Source organism: Delphinus delphis, chromosome 3 (genome assembly GCF_949987515.2).
Source record: "Delphinus delphis chromosome 3, mDelDel1.2, whole genome shotgun sequence".
Classification (NCBI taxonomy): domain Eukaryota; kingdom Metazoa; phylum Chordata; class Mammalia; order Artiodactyla; family Delphinidae; genus Delphinus; species Delphinus delphis.
Genome location: NC_082685.1, coordinates 4,173,143 through 4,196,082, shown reverse-complemented (window position 1 = coordinate 4,196,082; position 22,940 = coordinate 4,173,143). Strand labels below are relative to the sequence as shown.

At 53.5% G+C, this 22,940-nt stretch overlaps 1 protein-coding gene across 1 annotated transcript; it reads left to right on the top strand.

Annotated features, from left to right (window-relative positions):
* The first annotated feature begins 11,559 nt into the window (after positions 1-11,559).
* On the top strand, positions 11,560-21,105 carry TLE6 (TLE family member 6, subcortical maternal complex member). Its single transcript, XM_060006452.1, has 16 exons — positions 11,560-11,614; positions 12,111-12,172; positions 12,592-12,637; positions 13,793-13,834; positions 17,311-17,373; positions 17,460-17,739; positions 17,842-17,864; positions 18,157-18,217; positions 18,299-18,402; positions 18,488-18,525; positions 18,879-19,131; positions 19,230-19,480; positions 19,774-19,915; positions 20,332-20,482; positions 20,745-20,821; positions 20,982-21,105. The coding sequence occupies exons 1-16, from the start codon at positions 11,612-11,614 to the stop codon at positions 21,084-21,086; spliced, it is 1,701 nt and encodes a 566-aa protein (XP_059862435.1). The 5' UTR covers positions 11,560-11,611; the 3' UTR covers positions 21,087-21,105.
* Positions 21,106-22,940: the final 1,835 nt, after the last annotated feature.

The following is a 22,940-nucleotide window of genomic DNA, read 5'->3' as shown; positions in this document are numbered from 1 at the left end:
TCCTGCCTGTCAGGCCTGATTCTCTTAGATACCAAGAATCCGTCTCCATCTCCACCCAGGTGCAGGGCTCAGATAAGAGGTTTCCGGACATACAATCCACAGGCATCTTATCTTCTTGGTTCCCAAGGACACAGGGCCTGGGTCCACTCGCCGTCCAGACCCAACGCTGACCCCTCTGCATGGAGCTCAGTTTTGCTCTGAGCCAATGGAAATCAGGATGCATTTACATCTCACCTACATCCACCCTTCCCCAAAATCCTACAGTGAGTCCGACCCAGGTCCTAAGGCCCAGGGGGTCAGAAGGTCCCACGCTAACCAAAACCTCCGGGGCTCAGTCCAGTCCCACCGACCTTCACCCGGGCGGGACCCGGGAATTCAAGCTTTTAAAGACCCCGCCCCCTACTCTTGGAACTGCGCCCCGCCCTCTGACTCATTCCCACCGCCGCCCGCCACTCCTCCAGCCTCGGCCGACGAGCAGACGCGGGGCCAGGACCTGCGGTGGACACAGGAAAAACCTCCCTCTGGAGAAGCAGGCTGGGCCGTGAAGGCAACCGCAGCGCCCGGCGCCCACTCTCCGACCGCCGCTCCCGCTTCCGGCTCCAGGGCTGCTGGGAGCGGAAAAGGGGGCAAGCCTTCGGCTTGGGACTGGTGGAGCCCCGAGGATGGGAGGGCCAACGGCATCCTCCAATCACCGAGCAGAGAAAGGCGATTTTTTTTTTTCCCCCGCCCCCCCGCGGGACGCGGTTGGGCCCAATGTCCGGCCTCTCCCCTCTAGGTCATTCCTGAAACCAAAATTAAGTTGTGGGCGCGGTTAAGGAGGGATCCGCCTAGTGGGCGTGGTTATCGCCTAACGAGGCCCGGGGATACTGCTGGGGGCGTGGCCTCCCACTAATCTCTGGGCGCCCAGGTTACTCTGATAAGCAATGGCCGCTCGCATAAGCAATAAATGCTTATTTCTCCGAACATGTTCCTCATGCTAACACACCCGTATAAAAAGACATTCCCATTGTTGGAATGTTTCTGCCCTGAAAGTCTTTTATTTCTTGGGGAAATGGGGTCATATTTTATTCATTTCTCTACGTGTTGCTTTTGTTACTAATATATGCCTTGTGATATCCTATAATGGCCACTGGATGGCGACCTAGCTCGTGTTTTCACTTTTGTACCTATATATGTATTTGTATTGGGTGATGGAAAAATGCATGGGGACTCCTAAAAAAAAATGCTCTTTAAGCATCTCTGTATTCCAGACTCTATTGTCTGCACGGGGGAAGACAGCAGTAAACGAACACAAAAATCGTTGCCCTCCTCCTTCTTAGATTCCAGTGGGGAGGGACAAAAATTAACCATATAAAGAGCATATATAATATAATGTATCCCAATGTGGACAGGAGAGTGGCTCTGAGCACCTGCTGCTTCTGCTGCCTCCCCAGGGCCCTGCACAGATGTTTGTTCCAATCGCACACAGAGAAGCCTCTACTCTGCCCTAACCGCCCCCTCTCCCCTTTTAGGGACCCATCCCCAGCCTTTTTCCAGGTTCTAGGCAGGATGCTTCTGGTACAGGGAGGGCTGCCAGGGTGACTGAGGTGAGGCTGGGACAGGCCTGGGGACTCTGCGAGCAGTTCCTGGCTGTGAACTGTCATCTCAGGCGTTTGGAGAAGTTCAGATGTGCAGTGGATGGTGTCCAGGATGGGCTGCAGCTGGTTTATTTGCATTAAATTAACAGGCTCAATTTGGGGAGAATTGAAAATTCGTATAGGTATCCTTTTTTAAGGGCATGTCTGTCGATTCAGAAACGATAACTTCATCATAATATAGTGTACACAAGTCAGTTCAGAGTGAATTATGGAACTGAATGTAAGAGATAAAACACTAAAACATCCGGAAGAAACACAGGAGAAAAATCTTGGGACTTCCGTGGTGGCGCAGTGGTTGGGACTCCACGCTCCCAATGCAGGGCCCAGGTTCCATCCCTAGCCAGGGAACTAGATCCCACATGCATGCCACAACTAAGAGTTCACATGCCACAACTAAGGAGCCCACCTGCCGCAACTAAGGAGCCCATCCGCAACGAAGACCCAGCGCAACCAAATAAATAAATAAATATTTTAAAAAAAATCTTTGTGACCTTGGGTTAGGCAAAGAATTTTCAGCTAGGATACAAAATGTGGCAAATACACACAATGAAAAGATCAAGTTGGTCATTAAACTTTTAAACATTTGCTCATTGAAAGTCACTATGAAGAAAGCAAGCAGGCAAGCCACAACAAGGAGAAGATATTTGTGAAATAGACACAGACAAAGTAATTGTAACCACAATATACAAAGAAAACGTTCGGTGGAGAAAAATAGTGACCACAAGAGGGCGCCCTTTCACTAGCAAAACCTCCTAGTTGGCTGCTTCGAAACAGCCACTGAAGTATTTCAGGATAAAGGAGATGTTACTGAACCAAACTGGGTCTGCTCACCTGCGGGCAATAAAGCCAGTTTACTGACCCGGGTTGTGGTGAAGGAAAGGGCAGTGTTTATCGCAGGCGCCAAGCCAGAAGTCCAGGAAGCTAGTGCTCAAAAGCCCCAGACTCACTCCCCAATAGTTTTCAGGGAAAGGGTTTTGAAGACGGGGTGAGGGAGGGGGTGGTGTGTGTGCGTGATCAGCTGGTGGTCGTTCTTCTGATTGGTTGGTGGTGAGGTAATCAGGCGTCAACATCATAAACCTGGTTCCAATTGGTCTGGGGTCTACGTGCTTGTGGGCATCATGCAGTTTACTTCATCCACCTAGTGGTTTTTTCAGTATCTCCAAAACAGCTCAAAGGACACGGCTCAGAATATGATCTATAGCCCTTGAGGAGATACGGAAGGTCCTTGACTTTAATGGCTAAATCATTGCTATTTCGTCTTGCTTGGCTGTTTTACTTTCTTTCTGCATTTTCTCCCTTCTCTGATTGAATTTATTCTTCGGAACTCGAGGAAGGCCTAGGAGGCTAAAGGTTTTTTTACAGACAAGAGGAAGGTGGAGGACATGGTGGGTGGGTTTGTCCTGCAAAGGCCCCATAGGGTCCTGCTTGGTTACAGGGGCACAGAATGCAATTTACAGAGTTAAGGGGGGAAATATGAATAATTTACATATACGTATGTATATATACACAGAGAGAAGATGAAAAAGAAAAAGGGACAAGATATTAACATTGGGGAAAGTGGATGAATGGTATGTTCAGGAGTTCTTGGTCTGATCTTGCAACTTTTCTGTAAGCTTGAAATTATATCAAAATAAAAAGTTATCCCCAAGTAATGTCCTAGTTTGTACTAGAAAGCATATAGATAGCCAACCAGTGATAAAAGAACATGAGTAATCTATTTTAATTGTCCGCGACCATTTGCTTTCATTCTTTTTCCTGGTTTTATTGCTGTGTTTTCCAAGAATATAACTGGTAAGATCATCCCTTTAAGGAATTTTATAATAGCTTATTTGTGGTTGAAAACAGTGGGTCCCAAATGAAGCTACTTCCCTCAGTCACGTGGAAGCTTTTTCTTTTTGATTTTTCATGCCGAATTTTATTCTCACATGTATTTCCTTAAATAATAAACTAGACACACAGATTGGGACAGTAACAGGAGAAATTCTCCATCATCACGTGGAATCATCATGTCCAGCACTGCAAATCCAGGAAGAGCACAGGTTCTCACACTGGGATGGCCAGACCAACGGCATCAGCTACCCACTCCCCCCACCCCCGGCCTGGCTAGAAATGCAAATTCTCAAGCTCCCCCCGCCCACCAGTAGGGGTTCTTATTCACACACAAGTTTAAGAACCATTGACTCAAAAATATGAAGGTAAATAACCTAAGAAAAGTAACAAACAGCAGACTCCAAGGAACCCCACCGAGGACACGGCAGGGGATGCTCATTTGTCATTTGAGATCTTTGGGTTCCATTTGCTTCACTTTATTTTGTGTTTATATTTTTTAAATTGAAATCTAGTTGCTTTACAATATATTAGCGTCAGGTGTACAGCATTGTGATTCAGTACTATTACAGATTACACTCTTAAAAGTTATTACCGGGGCTTCCCTGGTGGCGCAGTGGTTGGGAGTCCGCCTGCCGATGCAGGGGACGCGGGTTCGTGCCCCGGTCCGGGCGGATCCCACATGCCGCGGAGCGGCTGGTCCCGTGGGCCATGGCCGCTGAGCCTGCGCGTCCGGAGCCTGTGCTCCGCAGCGGGAGAGGCCACAGCAGTGAGAGGCCCGTGTGCCGCAAAAAAAAAAAAAAAAAAAAAAGTTATTACCAAAGAATGGATTTATTTCATGTTTAGAAGCAACGTGTCAGTGTACTTCTTTGGTGGAACATTATTTTAAAGTATCCTAGATGCTAGATAATAGAAAGATGGATAAACAGAGGAACTGAAGGGTCAGGGCTCCACCCACCACAACGACCCAGATCCATCTGACTCTGTGATTCTGGCGTCCCATCTCAGAGGATGGGCAGAAATGAGCCTCTAAATCAGGACTGGAGGTGGACAGCCTAGAGGCTGATGAGGGAAAGCTGGCATCTGGCTACCAGGAGATCCCTTCTGAGAAGGAAGAAGTTCCTACCACCGTGAATCCCCTAATGTGAAAGGTTTCCCACTGGGAGGGTGTGAAGCAACTGGGCCCTCAGGCACTGCTGGGAAGGAGGGAACCACTCAAAACGGACAAAAGGGACATTTCTGAGGTGATGGAAAGTTGCTCAAATTGGATTGTGGTGATGGTTGTACAATTGGACAAATTTACTAAAAATCAAGGAACCCTGTGCTTAAACACAGGTCAACTCACATTTTGTACACGTCAATGAAGCTGTAATAAAAAGTTTCCCCAGAAGAGGGCGCCAGAGACCACAAATTCAACTCAGAACATGCCTTGGGTATGAGATCTACGGCCACCTTCCTCTCTTTCCACCTCATAAAGGGAGTGAGCTGGACCCCCAGGAAGGTGTTCTGCAGCCTCTCCACACCGTGGGGGTCTCGCTGGGCTAAAGCCACCACCTTCCTTTAGATGATGCCATTGGAGTGAACAACTGGCCAACTGGGAGTTTGCCCGTAAGCCCTCAGCAGCCTAAAATGCCCGGTTTAACCAACCTTAGTCCCGCTGAGCCTTAAATGTACACCAGGGGGCTGGATGGACAAGTCAGTTAAGCACGTGACACGGAGGGGTGATGTTGGGACATCACCTGGGTCACATCCCTTCACCAAGTCACAGCGGAGGGGTCTTTACAGGGCAAAGTATGAATTGGGATGAATTGACAATATGGGATGTAACAAGGAGGCCAGGGCTTGGCCATCAAAAGACCACCTCAGGGGACTTCCCTGGTGGTCCAGTGGTTAAGACTCTGCGCTCCCAGTGCAGGGGGCCTGGGTTCGATCCCTGATCAGGGAACTAGATCCCTCATGCCGCAAATAAGACCCAGTGCAGCCAAATAAAAAAGAAAGAAAGACAAAAAAGACAACCTCAGTACCACCACCCTGCCCAGCCCTGGTGGGGAAAAGTCAGAGGATGCAGAGCTTCCTGTGGGGGGCCATCTTGGACCCCCACCTGCGACCCAGCCATCTGGGAGAAATAAGCCCCCCAAAAATGCACTTGGAGGAACACAAGAGTCATCCACCCAGCCACCCTTTCAGCCACGCATGGACAGCACGGACAAGAAAGAATTAAATAGGGACTTCCCTGGTGGTCCAGTGGTTAAGAATCCTCCTTCCAATGCAGGGGACGCGGGTTCGATTCCTGGTCAGGGAACTAAGATCCCACATGCCGTGAGGCAACTAAGCCCGCACGCTGCGACTACTGAGCCTACGCACCACAGCTAAAGAGAAGCCTGTGTGCCACGACAAAGAGCCTGCGAACGGCAACAAAAGATCCCAAGTGCCACAACTAAGACCCGACACAGCCAAAAATAAAATAAATTGCAAAATAAGAATTAAATAAAACCAAAAAAATCACGGGGTGATGAGCAGGATTAGGGGAGCAAGAGAGAGAAAGTGATGGAGCCTTACTGAGAAGAGATTTTAAGTTGAGTTCTGGATGGCAGAAGATGATCCCTGTAAAAAGGGAAACAAGAAAGGCTGAAACATGGATAAATGTTCACCAGTGACCCAGCATTGAACCAGTGAAGCCACCTCCAGATTCCTGACCACTAGAACTCATGTGAGGTGATGTTTCTTATTTCAAGGCACTCAGCTAGGGGTCACTTTGTTATGCAGCAGTAGCTAACTAACACATCTGGATTTCTTCAGAAGTTGCAGGTCCCAGAGACCAAAAATCCACTTCTGGGATGGACACACCTTCCTCTAAGCTTAGGTCCGTGGGATGGCTCAACCTATCGCTACATGGACAGTTCAAATGTGGGGCTTCCATGGGCTTCCCTGGTGGCGCAGTGGTTGAGAGTCTGCCTGCCGATGCAGGGGACACGGGTTCGTGCCCCGGTCTGGGAAGATCCCACATGCCGCGGAGCGGCTAGGCCCATGAGCCATGGCCGCTGAACCTGCACGTCCAGAGCCTGTGCTCCATAACGGGAGAGGCCACAACAGTGAGAGGCCTGTGTACCTCAAAAAAAAAAAAAAAAGTGGGGCTTCCAGCAATCCCACTCCTGGGCATATATCCTGAGAAAACCATAATTAGAAAAAATACATGCGCCCCAATGTTCATTGCAGCACTATTTACAATAGCCAAAACATGGAAGCAACCTAAACGTCTGTCAACAGAGGAATGGATAAAGAAGTTGTGGTACATATATTCAGTGGAATATTACTCAGCCATAAAAAAGAATGAAATAGTGCCATTTGCAGCAACATGGGTGGACCAAGAGATTGTCATACTAAGTGAAGTAAGTCAGACAGAGAAAGACAAATATCATATGATATCATTTATATTTGGAATCTAATTTTAAAAAATGATACAAATGAACTTATTTACAAAACAGAAACAGTCTTACGGATATCGGAAAAAAACTTAATGGCTACCAAAGGGGAAATGTGGTGAGGGTGAGGGATAAATCAGGAGCTTGGGAATAACATATACACACTACTATATATGAGATAGATAACCAACAAGGACCTACTGTATAGCACAGGGAACTCTACTCAATATTCTGTGATAACCTATATAAGAATCTGAAAAAATGAATATATGTATATGTATAACTGAATCACTTTGCTGTACACCTGAAACTAACACAGTATTGTAAATCAACTCTACTCCAATAAAAAAAATTTTTTTGTTTTTGGCTACACCACGTGGCTTGTGGAATCTTATTCCCCAACCAGGGATCAAACCCAAGCCCTCAGCAGTGAGCGCATGGACCCGTAACCACTGGACTTCCAGGGCAGTCCCAACTATACTCCAATAAAATTTTTTTTAAAAATGAACCATTACAGCAAGTCCTGAAATAAAGGAAAATTAATTTCATTTCGCAAAAAAAAAAAAAAAATGTGGGAGCTTAATTTACATCTGGGCATTAGGGCATAAGGGTTATGCATGTACGTCACGGGTTCAAATCCCAGCTTAGCCACTTAGTAACGGCACGACCCGGGGCAGGTCAGTTAACCTCTCTGAGCTTCATTTTCCTCCTCTGTAAAAGGGGGATGTCAGGATTCATGGAGGATAGAGTGGGTTGCTATAGTTACTTAATTTTTCTTTTGAGCCTTGTAGGGCGTAGAATTGTATCCCCTAAAAACATACATTTAAATCCTAACCCGTGTTAGCTGGGAACGGGACCTTGTTTGGAAAGAGGGTCTTTGCAGATGTAATTAGTTAAGATGAGGTCATACTGGAGTGGGGTGGCCTCAAACCCAGCGACTGGTGTCCTTGTAAGAAAAGGGACATTTGGATACAGGCATACACACGCACACAGACACCATGTGAAGACACAGGCAGAGCTTAGGGTGACGCTTCTGCCAACCAAGGATGCCAAGGATGGGCAGCAACTCCAGAAGCTGGAAGAGGCAGGAAGGATCCTCGCCTGAGCCTTCAGAGGGAGCAGGGCCCTGCCTGCCAAAGCCTTGATTTTGGACTTTCCGTCTCCGTCTCCAGAATGTGAGAGAAGAAATTTCTGTTGTTTTAAGCCACCCAGTCTGTGGTTATTTGTGACAGCGGTGCCAGGAAAGGAACACAAACCTCTTTCCACCAGGTGGCAGAAAGCAAACCTCAATCAATTCTGAGCAATTTGATAAATTCACTTTTCCTGGGGCCAGGCTAAGTTCAAGGAGATTCACGTGGTGGCTGAGTGGGGACAGCTGGGGGCATTGGGCCCTTGAGCAGCTCCCAGCCCGGCCAGTGTCTCTGGAGGGTCCCTGTCCTGCTGCTTCTTGGTCATTCATCTGTTGCCTGGACAGGAGGGCTGTTTACCTACAGGCTTCTGCAGCTTCCCCCTCATTCCTGTCACTTGGCTATGGTCTGTGGCCCACGAGGCCCACTGGGAGGTTCTGGGGATGGGGGAGAGAATTTGGGGGGTTGAAACCTGTCACTACCTCCCAGCTGTCACCTCCCTGAGGTCACTCCACAGGCCCCTCTCCACCCTGGGCTCTCTCTTGAGCCCTCTGGCTGGTCTACACCCAACCCAGGTGACCCTGTGGCCTCTGGGCATCCAGGTCTGAGGTCTCTGGGGGTGAGCCCAGGGAATTCCAAAGCTTTGGAAATGCAAACTGTTTTCCTCTCAAACTTTCATCCAGACCTTGGATTTCCAAAGTAAACCACAGCGACTTGAGAGCCAAGAAGGAAATCTTTGCTTCCTTCTCTCCTAGCTGCTGTGTCATCCATCCCCTTCCTGAGGGCTCAGGGAGGATGCTTCTCTGCCCGCCAGGCTGGAGCAAGCGGGGGACAGTTAAAGGAAGAAGCAGGGGTGAGCCCACACCAGCCAAAGGGCCAGCTATCACCCCAACCCCAGGTGCGGGGGGCTTTCCACGAGTGAGAATGAAATGGCTGCTATAAAACGGCTCCCATTTCTACAAGGACCTAGGAATTTCTCTTTTTTAAGAACCTCAGATCTATGAAACTAATACAACATTGTATATCAATTATACTCCAATATAAAATAAAAATTAAAAGAAAAAAAAGAGACTCTCAGATCTGCACTGACCAGCAGAACTTTCTAAGATGATGGGAATGTTCTAGATCTGCAGTGCGGACAGTCAGGTGTGGATACTAAGCAATTGAAATTCATTTGGTCAGTGGCCCCCAGGAACTGAGGTTTAAATTTTATTTAATTGTAATTCATTTTAATTTAAGTAACCACAGGTACCCGGTGGATACAGTAGAAGACAAGATAGCCTCGGATAAACTGGTATGTCCAGCTGACTGTCTACAAACAGGGAGAGGGGCAATTAGCAGTCTGGACCATAAATAAAATACACTTCCATTAAGGGCCAGTGGAGGGATTGTGGGTGAAAACCTTTATTTGTGGCTCGTACATGGCAGCCCTCACTTTGTCCTCCATAGACAAGCCACAAAACCCAATTTGTGTGTTTACATCATAACCTCTGGGGGCTACGCATCCGAAGATCTGAACCCTCAGTCACCCGTTTCCTTCCATCCTCCCCCCATGGCAAAGCACAGACTTGGGTGGGGGGAAAGAGAGAGTGCTCTGGTTGTGTGGATCCCGAGCCAGCATACCCACCCAAGTGCCTGTGACCAGGTGCGAGCAAGTGGGAAAATCCCGTCAGCATTCAGTGAATTTTGAACACAGCAGAGTATAGGGCCATGGAGATTACGAGATTAGCTCCAACAGAAGCCAGATTTGGAGAAAAATAAGAAAGGGGGGATGGAGGCCTCCCTGAGGTGCTAACCTCTGTACCAGAGCCGAAGGTGAGGGATCCAGCCAGTGGCAGTCAGGGGACAGGCTCTCCCTGGCCCAGGAAGGAACAGCCAGTGCCAATGTTCTGGGGTTGACCTCTCACCCCCAGACTCTGATCTGACCACTTGCCATCTCAAGCAGGCATTTCACACGAAAACAGGACTCCTGAATCCCTCCACATACACCCCACCACTTATCTCTGAGGTACCCTAAGCCTAGAGTAGGCACTACGCTTCCCTCCTTGGCCTTGAACCTGGAAAAATTGTACCAGCCTCAAGGCCTTTGCAGTTCCAGCTTTTTATTCTCAGATTTCTCAGAGTCTCGGTCCCCGGGCTTAAAGGGCAGCTGGGAAAATTCGCTGATAAGATGCACAGCCCCGGGCTTGGCTCCTAGGAAGCCTGGATAAAAGGGAGCCATTGAGTTTTCCCCAAGAAAGGGGACTGAAGCTTCGTTTGCATTGCACGTTATTTAATATTGAGGAAAAGGTTCTTAGTCCAGATCTAAGGATTGGAGTGAGAGTGCAGAAGACTCTCCCCATCCCCACCCCCAGCCCCGAGCCACTCCTGGGCAAGACGAAAAATTGACAGGGCTTCTCACCAAACAAGGCAAATACACACCGCCCAGTCCCTCCTCAAGTTGCACCCGCTGACTCCAAGCCCCTTGCCCTTCTAAATATCCTCATCCCTGCCTGGATCCCAACCTGCCTGCGACTCTGCACTCTGCCCTTCCCCGCAGCGGGACCGCAAGGGTTAAGCGGCGGCGCCCCGCGCGCTGATTGACAGCCCGGCCAGAGGCTGGGGAGAGCCGACCAATCACCGACGGCGACCGTGGCCCACGTGGGCAAGCGGCCTCGCGATTGGTCGGCACTACCAGCGGCCGCCCGCGGAGCCTGAGCCCACGTGCAGCTGCTGCTAGTTCACGGACCAGCTTCGCGTTGCAGGTGGCGGCGGGGCGGGGCCGGGGCGGGGCGGGGCGGGGCGGGGCGGGGCGGGGCCCGATGGGTCAATTGGCCCCCGGGGATGGGGGGACGTGCTTCCTGTCAGCCTGAACTTGGCTGATCCCGCGGCTTCCTCCTCGTTCCTCCTGGGCCACCATCCTAAGGGAGGCGGGTAGGCCTGCCAGTCTCCCGGAGGGCCCCATGGTCCCTGGGCTGGGGAGGAGCCTAGAGGGGAGCTGAGGGGCAGAAGCGAAGTAAAGAAGGGGCTTGGTGCCGCAGGAATGATTGGGGGTAGAGAGACGTCTCTTTCCCCCTGTCTGGGAAATTTCTCCGAATTCACCTGGCCAACTCTTACTCATCCTTCAAAACCCCTTTCCAAATGATGTTCTCTCGTGCTTTAGGAAATTGTCTCAAAACTAAGGTTGAGCTTTGATATCTTTCTCTGGGGTACCTCCAGCCCTGACTGCTCCGGTCAGGGAGTATGTTTGGCACCGTACGGCGCCCCCACCTCAAAGGGTGAGGCCCCAGGGGGTCCCCACCACTAATCAGCACAGCTGGAAGCAACAGAGTGATGAATGAAAGAACAGAGGATGTAGGGAATGCAGTGGGGTGCTGGCAGTCAGGGAGGGGTTTGGGGGCCCGGGACTGAGTCCTGGAGGAGAGAAGACCAAGGTGGGTGGTGCTGGAGGCCGAGGGTGGGGTGGGGCTAGTTCTGTCCTCTGCTACTGCCCAGCCTTCTGCGTTCAGGATCTGACATCCCCTCTTTACTTTTACAGTCCCTGGCTAAAGTCCTTGTGACTCCAGCCTGAAGACTGACTTCTTGGGGCCATCTCAGCCCCCACGGGCACCCTCAAAGGATGGTGAGGCATTATCCCCTGGGGGAGGGGGCAAGAGGCTCAAATCTTGTTCTCCTGCTCCTGAGGGACAGACATGGGCCGGCTGGCCAGGCCTTCAGCTGGGGACAGTAACCCATCATACTTTAAGGCCTTTCTCTTTAAACTTATTATTACCCAGGTGATAAAACATAGGGCTACATCACCTACTCAGTTACTATTTTATAAGCAAAAGTCCCTCTCTGCGCCTCCCCACCCGCCATTACTTCCCAGGGAAAACCATTTCTATCAGTTTAGGCCAGGGGCAGGCAAGCTTCTGTAAAGGGCCAGAGAGTAAATATTTTCATCTTTAGGCCAAAAATCAAGATGGAAGATACCCTGTGGGTACTTAAGTAATAAGAGAGAAAGCAAACTACCCTCAGGCCTCAGGAGGCCCCACCTCACCCTCTTTGGGGCTGATGACCTGACGGCAGGGATACGGGGAGGCTGTGGGTTTTCTTCATCCCTCCTTCGACCTCTCCAGGCTCATCCTGAGGCCGGCTACTATCAGAATGCCCTGGATCAGCTCAAGCAGCACTTCCCCAGGTGAGGGCGATTCTCGGGGGCTGGAGGCCCCGCTGGGGCCCTAAGTCCCACCGAGGGAAAGAATCCCATCCTTGTCTCCATGGCCCAAAAGACAGGACCAGTGCTGGTGGGGGGCGGGGAGGGGGGAGGAGCCATACTGAAGGCTGAAGCAAAAGGAAAGGAAAGCCAGTAATACCGATCCTGGCTTTCATTTAAATTTTTGATTTTGTTGTTGTTCAGTGTGAATTTGCTTGCATTCAATTACGTTTTTTTAAAATACCGCATTAAAATCATATTCGTCTTGGCGCCTTCTTCAATGTGGCACCTGGAAGGGACTAGCTCACTTGCCAGAACTGCCCTGATGGGAGGCTGGGGGCAGGGCTCATTCTGGGGAAGGGTCTTGAGGCCTCCTCTTGCAGCGGGTTTGTCTTCCCTGGCAGGTTCCCCACTCACTTGACGACACAGATGGACAGCGCTTACTACTTGGTGAGCCCCGGCCCGGGAAGCCCCGCCCTCTCCAGGAAGCCCCGCCCCTACTCTCCCCACCACCACCACCACCAGGTAGCCCCTCAGGAGCCTCCTGGAAAGGCTGTTGAGTTTGACCTCAGGATCCGGGTTTGGGGGCACCCTCTCCTCTACTTACTTTGCTTATTTTAGGCAAGTGAGTTAACCCAGTGAGCAACAACTTCATGTGAGTTTTTCTTAATTAATAAAAACCTTGCTGTGAAAACAAGTAATTCTGTATTTAAATTAAGGAGAAGTTTCTTCAGCCCACGGTTGATGAGTTAGGGGTACAGCACGTGATGGGAGTCCCTGCCCTTCAGGAATGTATATTCTAGTGTGTGCTGTCTTCTGGAACTTTCCACAAAGATAAGAATGTTCTCTATCAACAGGGTCCAATATGGCACCCGCCAGCCACATGTGGCTACTGAGCTCCTGTAAGGAGCTGAATTTTAATTGACTGAAAGTTAAAGAGCCACGTTTGACTAGTGGCTACCCCATAGGACCCGGCAGCTCTAAGGGAAGGAGAGAGACAAATAAGTAAATAGAGAAACAAGATTCACAAAATGTAAGTGCTTGAAAGAAAATAGAAGGTGAAGCGGTGAAAGTGAGTCAAGATTTTGAGCTAAGGTAGTCAGGAAGGGCTTCTTGAACATGAGACACAGTGACACCATGTCTCACTGTGTCTCACGTTCACAGTGAGACATGGAAGATACGGAGTTCCTGCCACCCTAGAGAGAACAGGGAAGGCTGTTTCAGGCAGAGGGCACAGCCCGTGCAAAGGTCCTGGGGCAGGATCGGGCCTGATGTGTTGGAGGAACAGCCAGGAGGCCTGTGTGTCTGGAGCAGAGTGAGCGAGGGGGAGAGAGGGAGGAGGGGAGGGCAGGGAAAGAGCAAGGGCAGGTTGTGCCCCTCTTTGACCTCCACTTCATACCTAGAATGAAAACCAGGGGTCTCCCTAATACTTCCTACTCTGAGTATGGTAGGCAGTATCCCATTTGATGAGAGCAGGGACCAGAGAGGTAGCATGACTTGCCCAGGGTCATACAGCTGGGGAGAAACATGCACAGCATTCAGTTCTGCACTCTTGCCCACTTCCATTGACCACCTCCCAGTGTGACCGCTGTTGTTCCTTTGCAGTTCCAGGAGATCCGGCAGGGGCTCCAGGAACATCACAAGCAGGTGAATGGGCCTTGTGGGCCGCGGAGGTGGACTTGAGCTTTTCCCCCTGAGGGAGGTGGGAGTCCTGGAGTGCTGGGGGCAGAGGGGGTGGGGCCTGAAGTGGAATCCCCACGGTATCAGTGGATCCCCCACGTCTCAGGAGTGCATCTCTGGTCCTGAGCCTCTTCCCTCCGGTCCTGCTCGCTGGTCCCCGTGTGCCTGGAGGAGGCCAGGGGCCTGTCAGCACATCGCAGGTTAGTTGCCTGTGCTAGGAAGGGGCTTTTATGTGCCAGGCATGGCCGGATGCGGTCTCCATGTGTCTGAGGTTCCCAAGGGCCTGGCTCACACTCGGGGGTGGGGGGAGGGACAGGCCTGCACTGGGGGCCCAGCTCCCAGCACGGGGAGCCTTGCCCAGGCTGAGCATGGCGTCCACCCCGCCTGTCCTCCTGCCACCTGGCCCCTTTCTCCTGGGTGCTGGCAGGACTTTCTGCCTGTGCCAGATGTGACTGGCAGAGGGCCAGGGCTGTGTCTGCGACTTAGTGGGGCCTGGGGTGGGTAGCTCAGGGAACAGGGAAAGACAGATCCAGAGGCGGGGGTGGGGTGGGGCAGGAAGCAACCAGAACACGGTTATTCATTCAACAGATATTTATCCATCACCTCCTTGCCAAGTGCAGCTGTAGGCGCCAGGGAAATAGCAAAGGAGAACACAGACAAACCGCTGCCCTTGGGGTGAGAGGAGCTTGGTAAACAGAAGTGTCAGATGGTGAGGGCTGGGCAAGGCGGGGGTGGAATTGAGCAGCCCCAAGGCGACGTGGGGGGAACCAAGGTGGGAATGGGTTACAATTCAGGGTGGTCAGGGAAGGCTCGATGAGAAGGTGACATTTGGGCAAACTCTTGAAGGAGATCAGAGAGGGAGTGTAGATGTCTGGAAGGAGTAGACCAGGCAGAGGGCACAGCCTGTGCAAAGGCCCTGGGGCAGGACCAGGCCTGGTTCATTGGAGGAACAGCAAGGAGGCCCGTGTGTCTGGAGCAGAGTGAGCGAGGGGGAGAGGGGGAGAGAGGGAGGAGGGGAGGGCGGGGAGGGGTCGCAGCAGGTTGTGCAGGGCCTTGTGGGCCACAGGGAGGACTCTGGCTTTTACCCCCCCGGAGGTGGGACCCTGGAGGGCTGTGGGCAGAGGAGGGGCGGGTCCTGACTCAGGTGCTCACTCGCGCCCTCTGGTGGCTGCTTTGGGGAGGATGGATATTTGGGGGCCAGGATGGGAGTTGGGGTCCAGTTGGACCATCCAGGTGCGGGAGGCTGGTCACCGAGCCAGTTTGGCGGTGAGAAGCAGTCAGAGTGTGGATGTGTCAGGAAACTGACAGCATGTGCTGAGTATCAAGACATAAGGGGAGGAATTCCTTGGTGGTGCAGTGGTTAGGACTCCGTACTTCCACTGCAGGGGACACAGGTTCGATGATCCCTGGTCGGGGCAGTTCTGCATGCCATGGGGTGCTGCCAAAAAAAATAAATAAGATGTAAGGGGGTGAGGAGGACCCAGGAGGGTCGCCCCTAAGCACCCTCCTCCCCCAACAGAAGGCCCCAGGTGGTGATCCCTAGCTGACTTGTGGTTTCACAGGGACCGCCTCCCCCTCCCCTGTTTCCTGTTCCTCGTCTCCCAGCCTCCTTGCTGTGTATTTAAAATCCTGAGCAGCAGCAGTGGCAACGCCCCCGGCTCCGCAGCCCGCCTGCACACAGCTCTCCCCAGGGAGGACCCGCATGCAGGCAGGGGGCAGCAGCACTTTTCATGCTGAGTGCATTAAAGTGCCAGTAAATTGCGCATTAACGAGCCAGGGAGGATTGGGGAAGGCTCCCCTGGGCCTCGTGCTGCTGGGAGGCCCAGCTGGGGAATCCATCGCCTGCTACCCTAGGAGGCGGCCACCTGGAGCGCCCAGAGCTCAGGGAGGGGGGTCCTCCATTCCAGCCTCTCCCTCCACCATCCTGCTTGCCCCCCACCCCAGCCAGCGAGGGGCAGGGGGTGGGACCAGGCTGCCAGTGGAGGCAGGGAAACACTGCTGGGCCCCAGGTGTCCTGACTTTAGGAAATTGACTTTGATGCTCTGAGCCTCAGTTTTCTCATCTGCAGAACGGAAACGCCAGTGGTGCCCGTTCAACAGAACTGACAGCCACAGGCCTTATGCCACGTTCCTTAGCAATTATTTCTTCCTGTGAATCACAATATTTCCCCAGGATTTTGGAATTCGCTCTGGGCCAGACAGCTTCCTGGCATCCACCGTGGAGGTGCATGTGCATTCGGAAGGCCCACGGCACTGCCTCCAAAGCCAAAGGCCCAAGACTAAATCCGTGTCACCCTCTGCAGTAGCCACGGGACACACGTGGCTGTTTACACTTTAATTGGCAATCAGGTGGCACCGTCCACGTTTCAAGTATTCAACCTTAGCTGGCAGGTCTAGAACATTCCTCATATCACTGTATTTAGTCCATCTGGACTAAATATAGCTGCACATTCCCGTAGAGCCCCTTATCGGGCCGAGAAGGTGGGTCTCCTCGCAGCGAATTCCTGGCACTACTGGCAGGTCGTGTCTTGCGTGGTCTGTGTCCTCAGCTGGCTGCCAGGCACATTCTAGGTTCGTGCCTCGCCATCTCCTCTGGCAGCCCCCAGCCCCACGTGGCTATTGAGCCCTTGAAATGTGGCCCGTGGGACAGGAGGGATCGCATTTTTAATTAAACTTAACTTTATATTTAAATAGTGACCTGCAGCCAGTAGCCGCTGTGCAGGGAGGTTCAGTCTTGAGGAAGGAGAGGTTAAACACAAATCTGGTACCTGGGCCAGATAAATGCTCTTGAGAAAAGCAGTGGGACGTGTCATAGGAGGGAGCCTGTCCTAAAGGAACAGATGGGCAGCCTGCTGGGAGGGAGAAAAAGAAAATTTAGGGTGCCTTCCATGACCACAGAGACTGTTCACTTAAATCTGGAATCGGTAGCAGCCACGTGGCTTGATTTTAAATATAAAATAAGTGACCCTCCCACCAGGGCCCCTAACTTCCCCATCGCCAGCCCTGCTCCCCAAGAGGTAACCATTGGTTTCTTAGGATCTTTGCAATGTTTCAGCAGCTTCAAATGTCATCCCCATAAGGGGGACATGTGTACACACGGCCTTGCTTCTTGAAGCCATTTTAAGCAAGGGGGTGGCATTCAGGCTTTTGTTTCCAAACACCCCAAGAAAAGCAGCTGGGATGCGAACCCAGATCTGACTTGACTTGCGACCATATTATACTGGTGACGGGTCATTGGGGCTCAATTTTGTCACCCGCCGCCAAGGGTGGCCTCTGGGTACCGAGAGCTTGCTTTTTGCTAGGTGATCATGAATCCACCCAAAAACGTTCAAGGGAGGTGGTGTAGCCTCACTTTGTGAACAGGGAAACTGGCTTGTAAGAAGGTATTCGCACCCAGGGCTGTCCTTTCATGAAGCTTTAGCCGGGATGACGTTCCCCTTCCAGGCAGAAAACTTCCTACAGATAGTGGAGACCTGCAGCCAATCCCTGGGCTTCCAGCTGGGGGAGGTAGGTTCCTGGGTCCTTGAGTAGGGGGGGGATAGGCTTGGGGCAAAGGGTGCATCCTCGTGTCCCTCACGACCCTGTGCTTACAGCACCAGGGAAACCAAGAGTTCCCCAGTGAGCAGCCCAACCGGGACCCCCAGTGCCCAGAGGCCAAGACCCCACAGCCCTCCGGTCTCCAGGGGCCAGACTTCGAAGACATCATGGCCACGAGGTCATCCGACTGGCTCCAGCAGACCCCCGGAGTGGACACAGTCCACCAGCTAGACACGTGGCCATCCTGGGACTCGGAGCCCCGGTTTTGGCAGGATGTTCTGACAGAGCAGCTCTGGCAGATTTTTACTGGGACCCAGGAGCACCCAAGACGCAGGAGTGAGTCTCCCTGAGGGTGAGGGGAAGTGGGGAATCAGGCCGCCTGGAGGGACAGCACCAGTTGAACTGGCTTCTCCCCCTCATCCCCTTCTGTTGTCATAGCGACAGAGCAGGCGCCACGCCAGGTAAGTAACTGGAATCCTTGGTACCTGGAAGGGTGGGCTTTGCCCTGGCTGGGCCCCCTGGCTTTGACCTCTAGATGCCTGTGGGATTGGCATGCCTCCCCCACCCTCAGCCCTTGGATACCCTCAGAGGACCTGAGCCTGTCTGCAGCTCTGCCTGGATGGGAGGATGGGACTTCAGGCAGTTGGAGCATCCTGTCCACACTGCCTGGGCCCGCCTGCCATGTTCCAGTTCTCAGACCAACCCTGGTCAGGTCCTTTGGTCTGAACTGATCTCCCCAATTCCCACGGGCAGGAAAGCCAGGAGCCAGCACCACGATACTTGGGAGTGAAACTGCTCCCCAAGGACACTTTGGGTAATCCTGGTGGGAGGAGGGCAGTCCGCCCTGGGGGAGGGGAGCCACACCTGCCACTGATCCACTCTTGTCTCTGCCCAGTTCTCAGCCCAGCTACGCCCTCCCCCAGCTCCTCTGAGGGCTCCCGAAAGGGAAGCACAGGACTGGGCACTGTAGGAGAGGGGGTGTTCTCCCACATGGCCCAGGTGAGATCCCCGCACCCCACACAAAGGCTGGGGGGGCTGGGGTGGGAGGAGAATGTGGCTCAGCTGTGACCTCATCCACCCGCAGGAGCTTCCTGTAAAAACCTATCAATTTCTGAAGCCCATGTAAGTATGTCCCAACCTTGTGGTCTGAGGCTAAGGGAGCCCAGATGTGGGGGTGAGAAGGCTTCCTGGAGGAAGGGACATAATGGTTAGGACCTTGAAGGATGCGTAGGAGTTTGCTGGGATAGGGCAAAACATGTCAGGCAGAAGGGAGCAGTGTTTGGTCATGGGAGAAGGAGAATACTTGGAGGGGTGTGGGTAGAACCTGGGGGGATATAGAGTGCCGTGGAGAAATGAAGCCTGAGAGAACCCAAAATCTGACAAAGAACGAAGCCCCTCTGGGGCTTGATAGGTGCCCTGCTCCGGGCAGAGAGGCTCACAGGCGGGCTGGTGACCCTGAGGCCTCCTCTCCCAAGATGCTGGGACCCTGAGGACTTTGAAAACACGTGGAATAGGCCTGATGCTTTGCCCTGGCAGTCCAAGAAGCTGGCCGTGCCACACAGAGTGGAGAAGATACGGAGGCTAGAACATGGGGAGCCTGTGCTGGCCACGGCCGTCAGCAGCTTCACGCGGCACGCCTTCACCTGTGGCAGGGGCGGCGTCAAGGTGTGGAGCCTGGTCGGCCAGGTGGTGGAGGCCAGGTTTCCGGAGAGCTACCTGCGTGTACAGGTGAGGGTAGGGCTGGCTCTGGGGCGGAGCTTGTGGGAGCAGGGAGAGCCCCCCACCCTGCAGGGGAGGAAGCTCACCCCAGGCTCTGCCCACCCCAGACCCAGGGGGCCTACCTGCGCACCTGCTTGCTGTTCTCAAACAGCACGGCCCTGCTGACGGGCGGCCACAACCTGACCAGCGTGAGCCTGTGGGACCTGACGGCACCTTCCCTGTACGTGAGAGCAGAGCTGCCCTGTGCAGGCCTCACCTGCCAGGCCCTGGCCGCCAGCCCTGAGGACAACCTGGCCTTTGCCGGTTTCACCGATGGCAGCGTCAGGATCTGGGACCTGCGGAACCAGAGTGTGGTCAGGTGTGGCCCAGGGGTGGGCGGGGCCACCCTGAGGGCCGCTTCCCACCTGGATCCCTGAGTAGGGACCCAGCAGTCTCAAGGCCAAAGCCCCTTTCCCTAAAGAACTCTTGCATTTGAGAGTTGAAGACCCAGGTTCAAACCGTGGCTGGGTCCTTGAAGCCCAGTTGTGGTACTTCTTGCCTGCCTCAGTTTCCCCATCTGTCACCCGGGTGTGATTGGAGGGGGGGTGTCCTCGGGGGCCCAAAGCTTAGAGTTTCAGCCCTGACCTCCCTTCCAATGCCTCTCCTGGCCAGGGACCTGCCGGGTCACCTGAACGGTGCCAAGAGCATCGCTGTCAAAGACCAGCACATCTGGACAGGGGGTCTGGACGCCTGCCTGCGGTGCTGGGACCTGAGGACCACTGGGGAGCCCCAGGAATACCAGTTCGAGTCTCAGGTGTGCAACTGGGATGGGGCCTGCTTGGCCAGGTAGCAGCTGGGCTGTGGACTGAAGGAGGTGGAGGCTGGCGGGAAGGGCAGGGGTTAGTGGTACCTCAAGTCTCAGTGATGCCCTGAAGAGAGGGGTCCTTAGCTACATCCTCCCCAGTTGCCCAGATAACATTGGATGCTTTCATACTCTGTATCAGGGGTTCCTATTCTCATTGAGTCTCTGTGATAATCCCACAAAGTAGAGAGGACCACACCCATTTTGCAGATGAGCCAGCCAAGGCCGGATATGTGAAGTTGCTTTCTGGGGGTTTCACAACCAGGAAGCGGGCAGGCAGTCGGCCCCCGGGATGGGTCCCTGTGCTCCTGCCACCTCTCGGGCCCCGCTGGGACCTGGACAATGTTTCCCTGCTGCCTTCTCCCCAGATAATGAGCCTGTCCCCCAGCCCCTGGGAGGACTGGGTGCTGGTGGGCACAGCCAACGGCCAGCAGTGGCTGCAGCCCAGCCTTGGGGGCCAGAAGCACATGGTGGGGTGTAAGGACGGCACCATCCTCGGTCTCAAGTTCTCCCCGCTGGGTGAGTGGCCAGGATCGCGGCGGGGAGTCTGCCGTCGTCCCCAGCCTCCCACGGGGCCCTGCCTCACTAAGACTGACTCCACCCAGCCCTTTCTGACCCTTCCTGACCCCCCCAAGCCCTTCATCAGCAGGAACCGCCCTGAGTGATGCTCTCCGCAGGGGTGTGAGGGAGATGGGGAGCTCCCTGTTTCCCAGATCCCCAGGGGTCCAGCCCTCAGCTGCCAGCTTTCCCTATGACCGGGCCCCCCTCTGCCTTCTCCCAGGCCAGTGGTGGGTGAGCGTGGGGACGGACAACCTGGTCAGCGTCTTCAGCATGCCCATGGGGACCACAGTGGTCCAGGTACGGGGGTGGGGCAGGTGGGCGGCGTTCATTGGGCTGAGCCCGGGGTTCCAAATGCAGAGACCCCCCGCCCCGACCCAGGGACCACGTTTGAATCTATGGGCAGATGTTAAGGGCAAGGATGGGTGAACCCTGTCGCTCTGCTCCCCGACTCTTCCAGGTACCCGAGACATCCTCCATCATGTGCTGCGACGTGTCCCCCAGCAACCACCTGATCGTCACGGGGTCCAGGGACCATGCCTCAGTGTACCAGATCACATACTGAGGGCTCGCCAGGGCGGGTGGGGTGAGCACAACTGGACCTATGATCTTTGTCACGTGTAATAAAGCATTTGGAAAAAGCACGGATGCAGTGCTGCATCCTGTCCCCTGGTCGTCTTGTGGAGATTTGGAAGGACTTTTCCAGCCTGGGTCTCTGAGCCTTTTGAGTCCACATTCCCTGAGAATCGGATCAGAGCCACTGACCCTTGCCGTCGGGGGAACTGGACGTAGAGCCCTTTTTTTTTTTTTCCTTTGTTTTTGGCCACGCCACGCAGCATGTGGGATCTTATTTCCCCAACCTGGGATGGAACCCGGGCCACGGCAGTGAAAGCATGAAGTCCTAACCACTGGACCGCCAGGGAGTTGCCTGGAGCCCTTCTTTCTGCTCCACTGAGCTCATCTGATGTCATGGAGAGATGTTTCCCAGCCCTGCCTGCACAGTCCCAGGGATGGGGTCCTCGGTCCTTCCCAAGTTACCTGTGTCCCGTTAGATCAGTGCTTCTCACCTGGCGGTGACTCTAACCCCCAGGGGACACAGGGCCATGTCTGGGGACACATGTGGTTTGTCACGACTGGGAGGGCTCCTGGCCTTGAGCGGTTGGGGGCCAGGGATACTGCTTAACACCCCACAGTGCCTGGGACGGCCCCACAACCAAGAATTACGCAGCCAGTGTCAGCTGTGCCGCGGGGAAGACTAGTTTACAGGGGTGGCTCTTGCTGGCCAGCACTTTTCCACCCTCTTAGTAGGGCTCTGAAATCACCATTTGCTCACCCCATCCTTCTGGGATAAGCAGCGTCCCAGGTGGCGTCAACGGGTCTGGCCTCCCTAACTGGAGAATTATCCTATCTCCGTCCCATGCCTTCAGAAACCCCCTGGGCACGACTGTTTCCAGCAGCGACCCTGCCACCTCCCTCCAGAAGTTTCCCAGCAGCAGCCCTACTTTGCCCCCCAGCCCCCCCAACCCATGGTCCTCGTGGCAGCCCCTGGGAACTTCCAGAACCCAGCTCTGATGGCTTTACCACCCCCACCGGCCTCTCCCGAAATCTGGCTCACATTTCCATGGGCTTTCTCTGCTTAAGCCTGATCTGAAGCTGAGGATGAAACCCCACGCCCCTGCTCTCCTGACTTCCACAACGGCCAAGCTCTTTACCTCTGAGCCTTCGCACATGCTGTTCCCTCTGTTCCCAGCACATCCTTCCATCACTCTTCCAAATGGCTGTTTCTCCTCCTTTAGCTCTTCTCTTTGCTGTCACCTCCTCTGGGACTGTGACCTCCGCTCAGCACCTGACCGTGGGCTGGGCACCGTGTGCCAGGCTCTTAGGAATTATCACGGAGTCTCAAAGGAAACATGACTGCACCCCAAATACCTTCGTGCTCTACCATATTCCCTAACGCTCTGTACGTGGGCAGGGTCTTGGGGTGAGTCTGTCCCACAGGCTGGCAGTAGAGCACATAGGTGAAGCTTTGGGGCCAAGGATGTAGAAGCAGCCCCCCTGCTACGTTGGCCTCAAAAGCTACACACTGAGGTGGCAAAGCCTCCACCTGGAGCCCTGAGTGTCTGCTTGGAGTCGAGCCCCACCCGCCACATGGGCATGGGTGAGAAATAAACATCTATCGTTTCAACCAACTGAGATCTGGGGGCTGTTTGTTACGTGGCACAATGGAAGCCACACGGCCCAAGACAACCCCCATTTCCTGTGGTCGACCCCTCAGCATTTCATGCGGAATGAATTCTTTCAATGTCCAGGTGAGGAAAAAGAGGCTGACACAGCTAGCAAGTGGCCTTCCCTCCGGAACCGTGCCCAGGAAGAGCAAAGGTTCCTGGCTCCTCAGCCCAAGACAGAAAGGCGGTTGTGA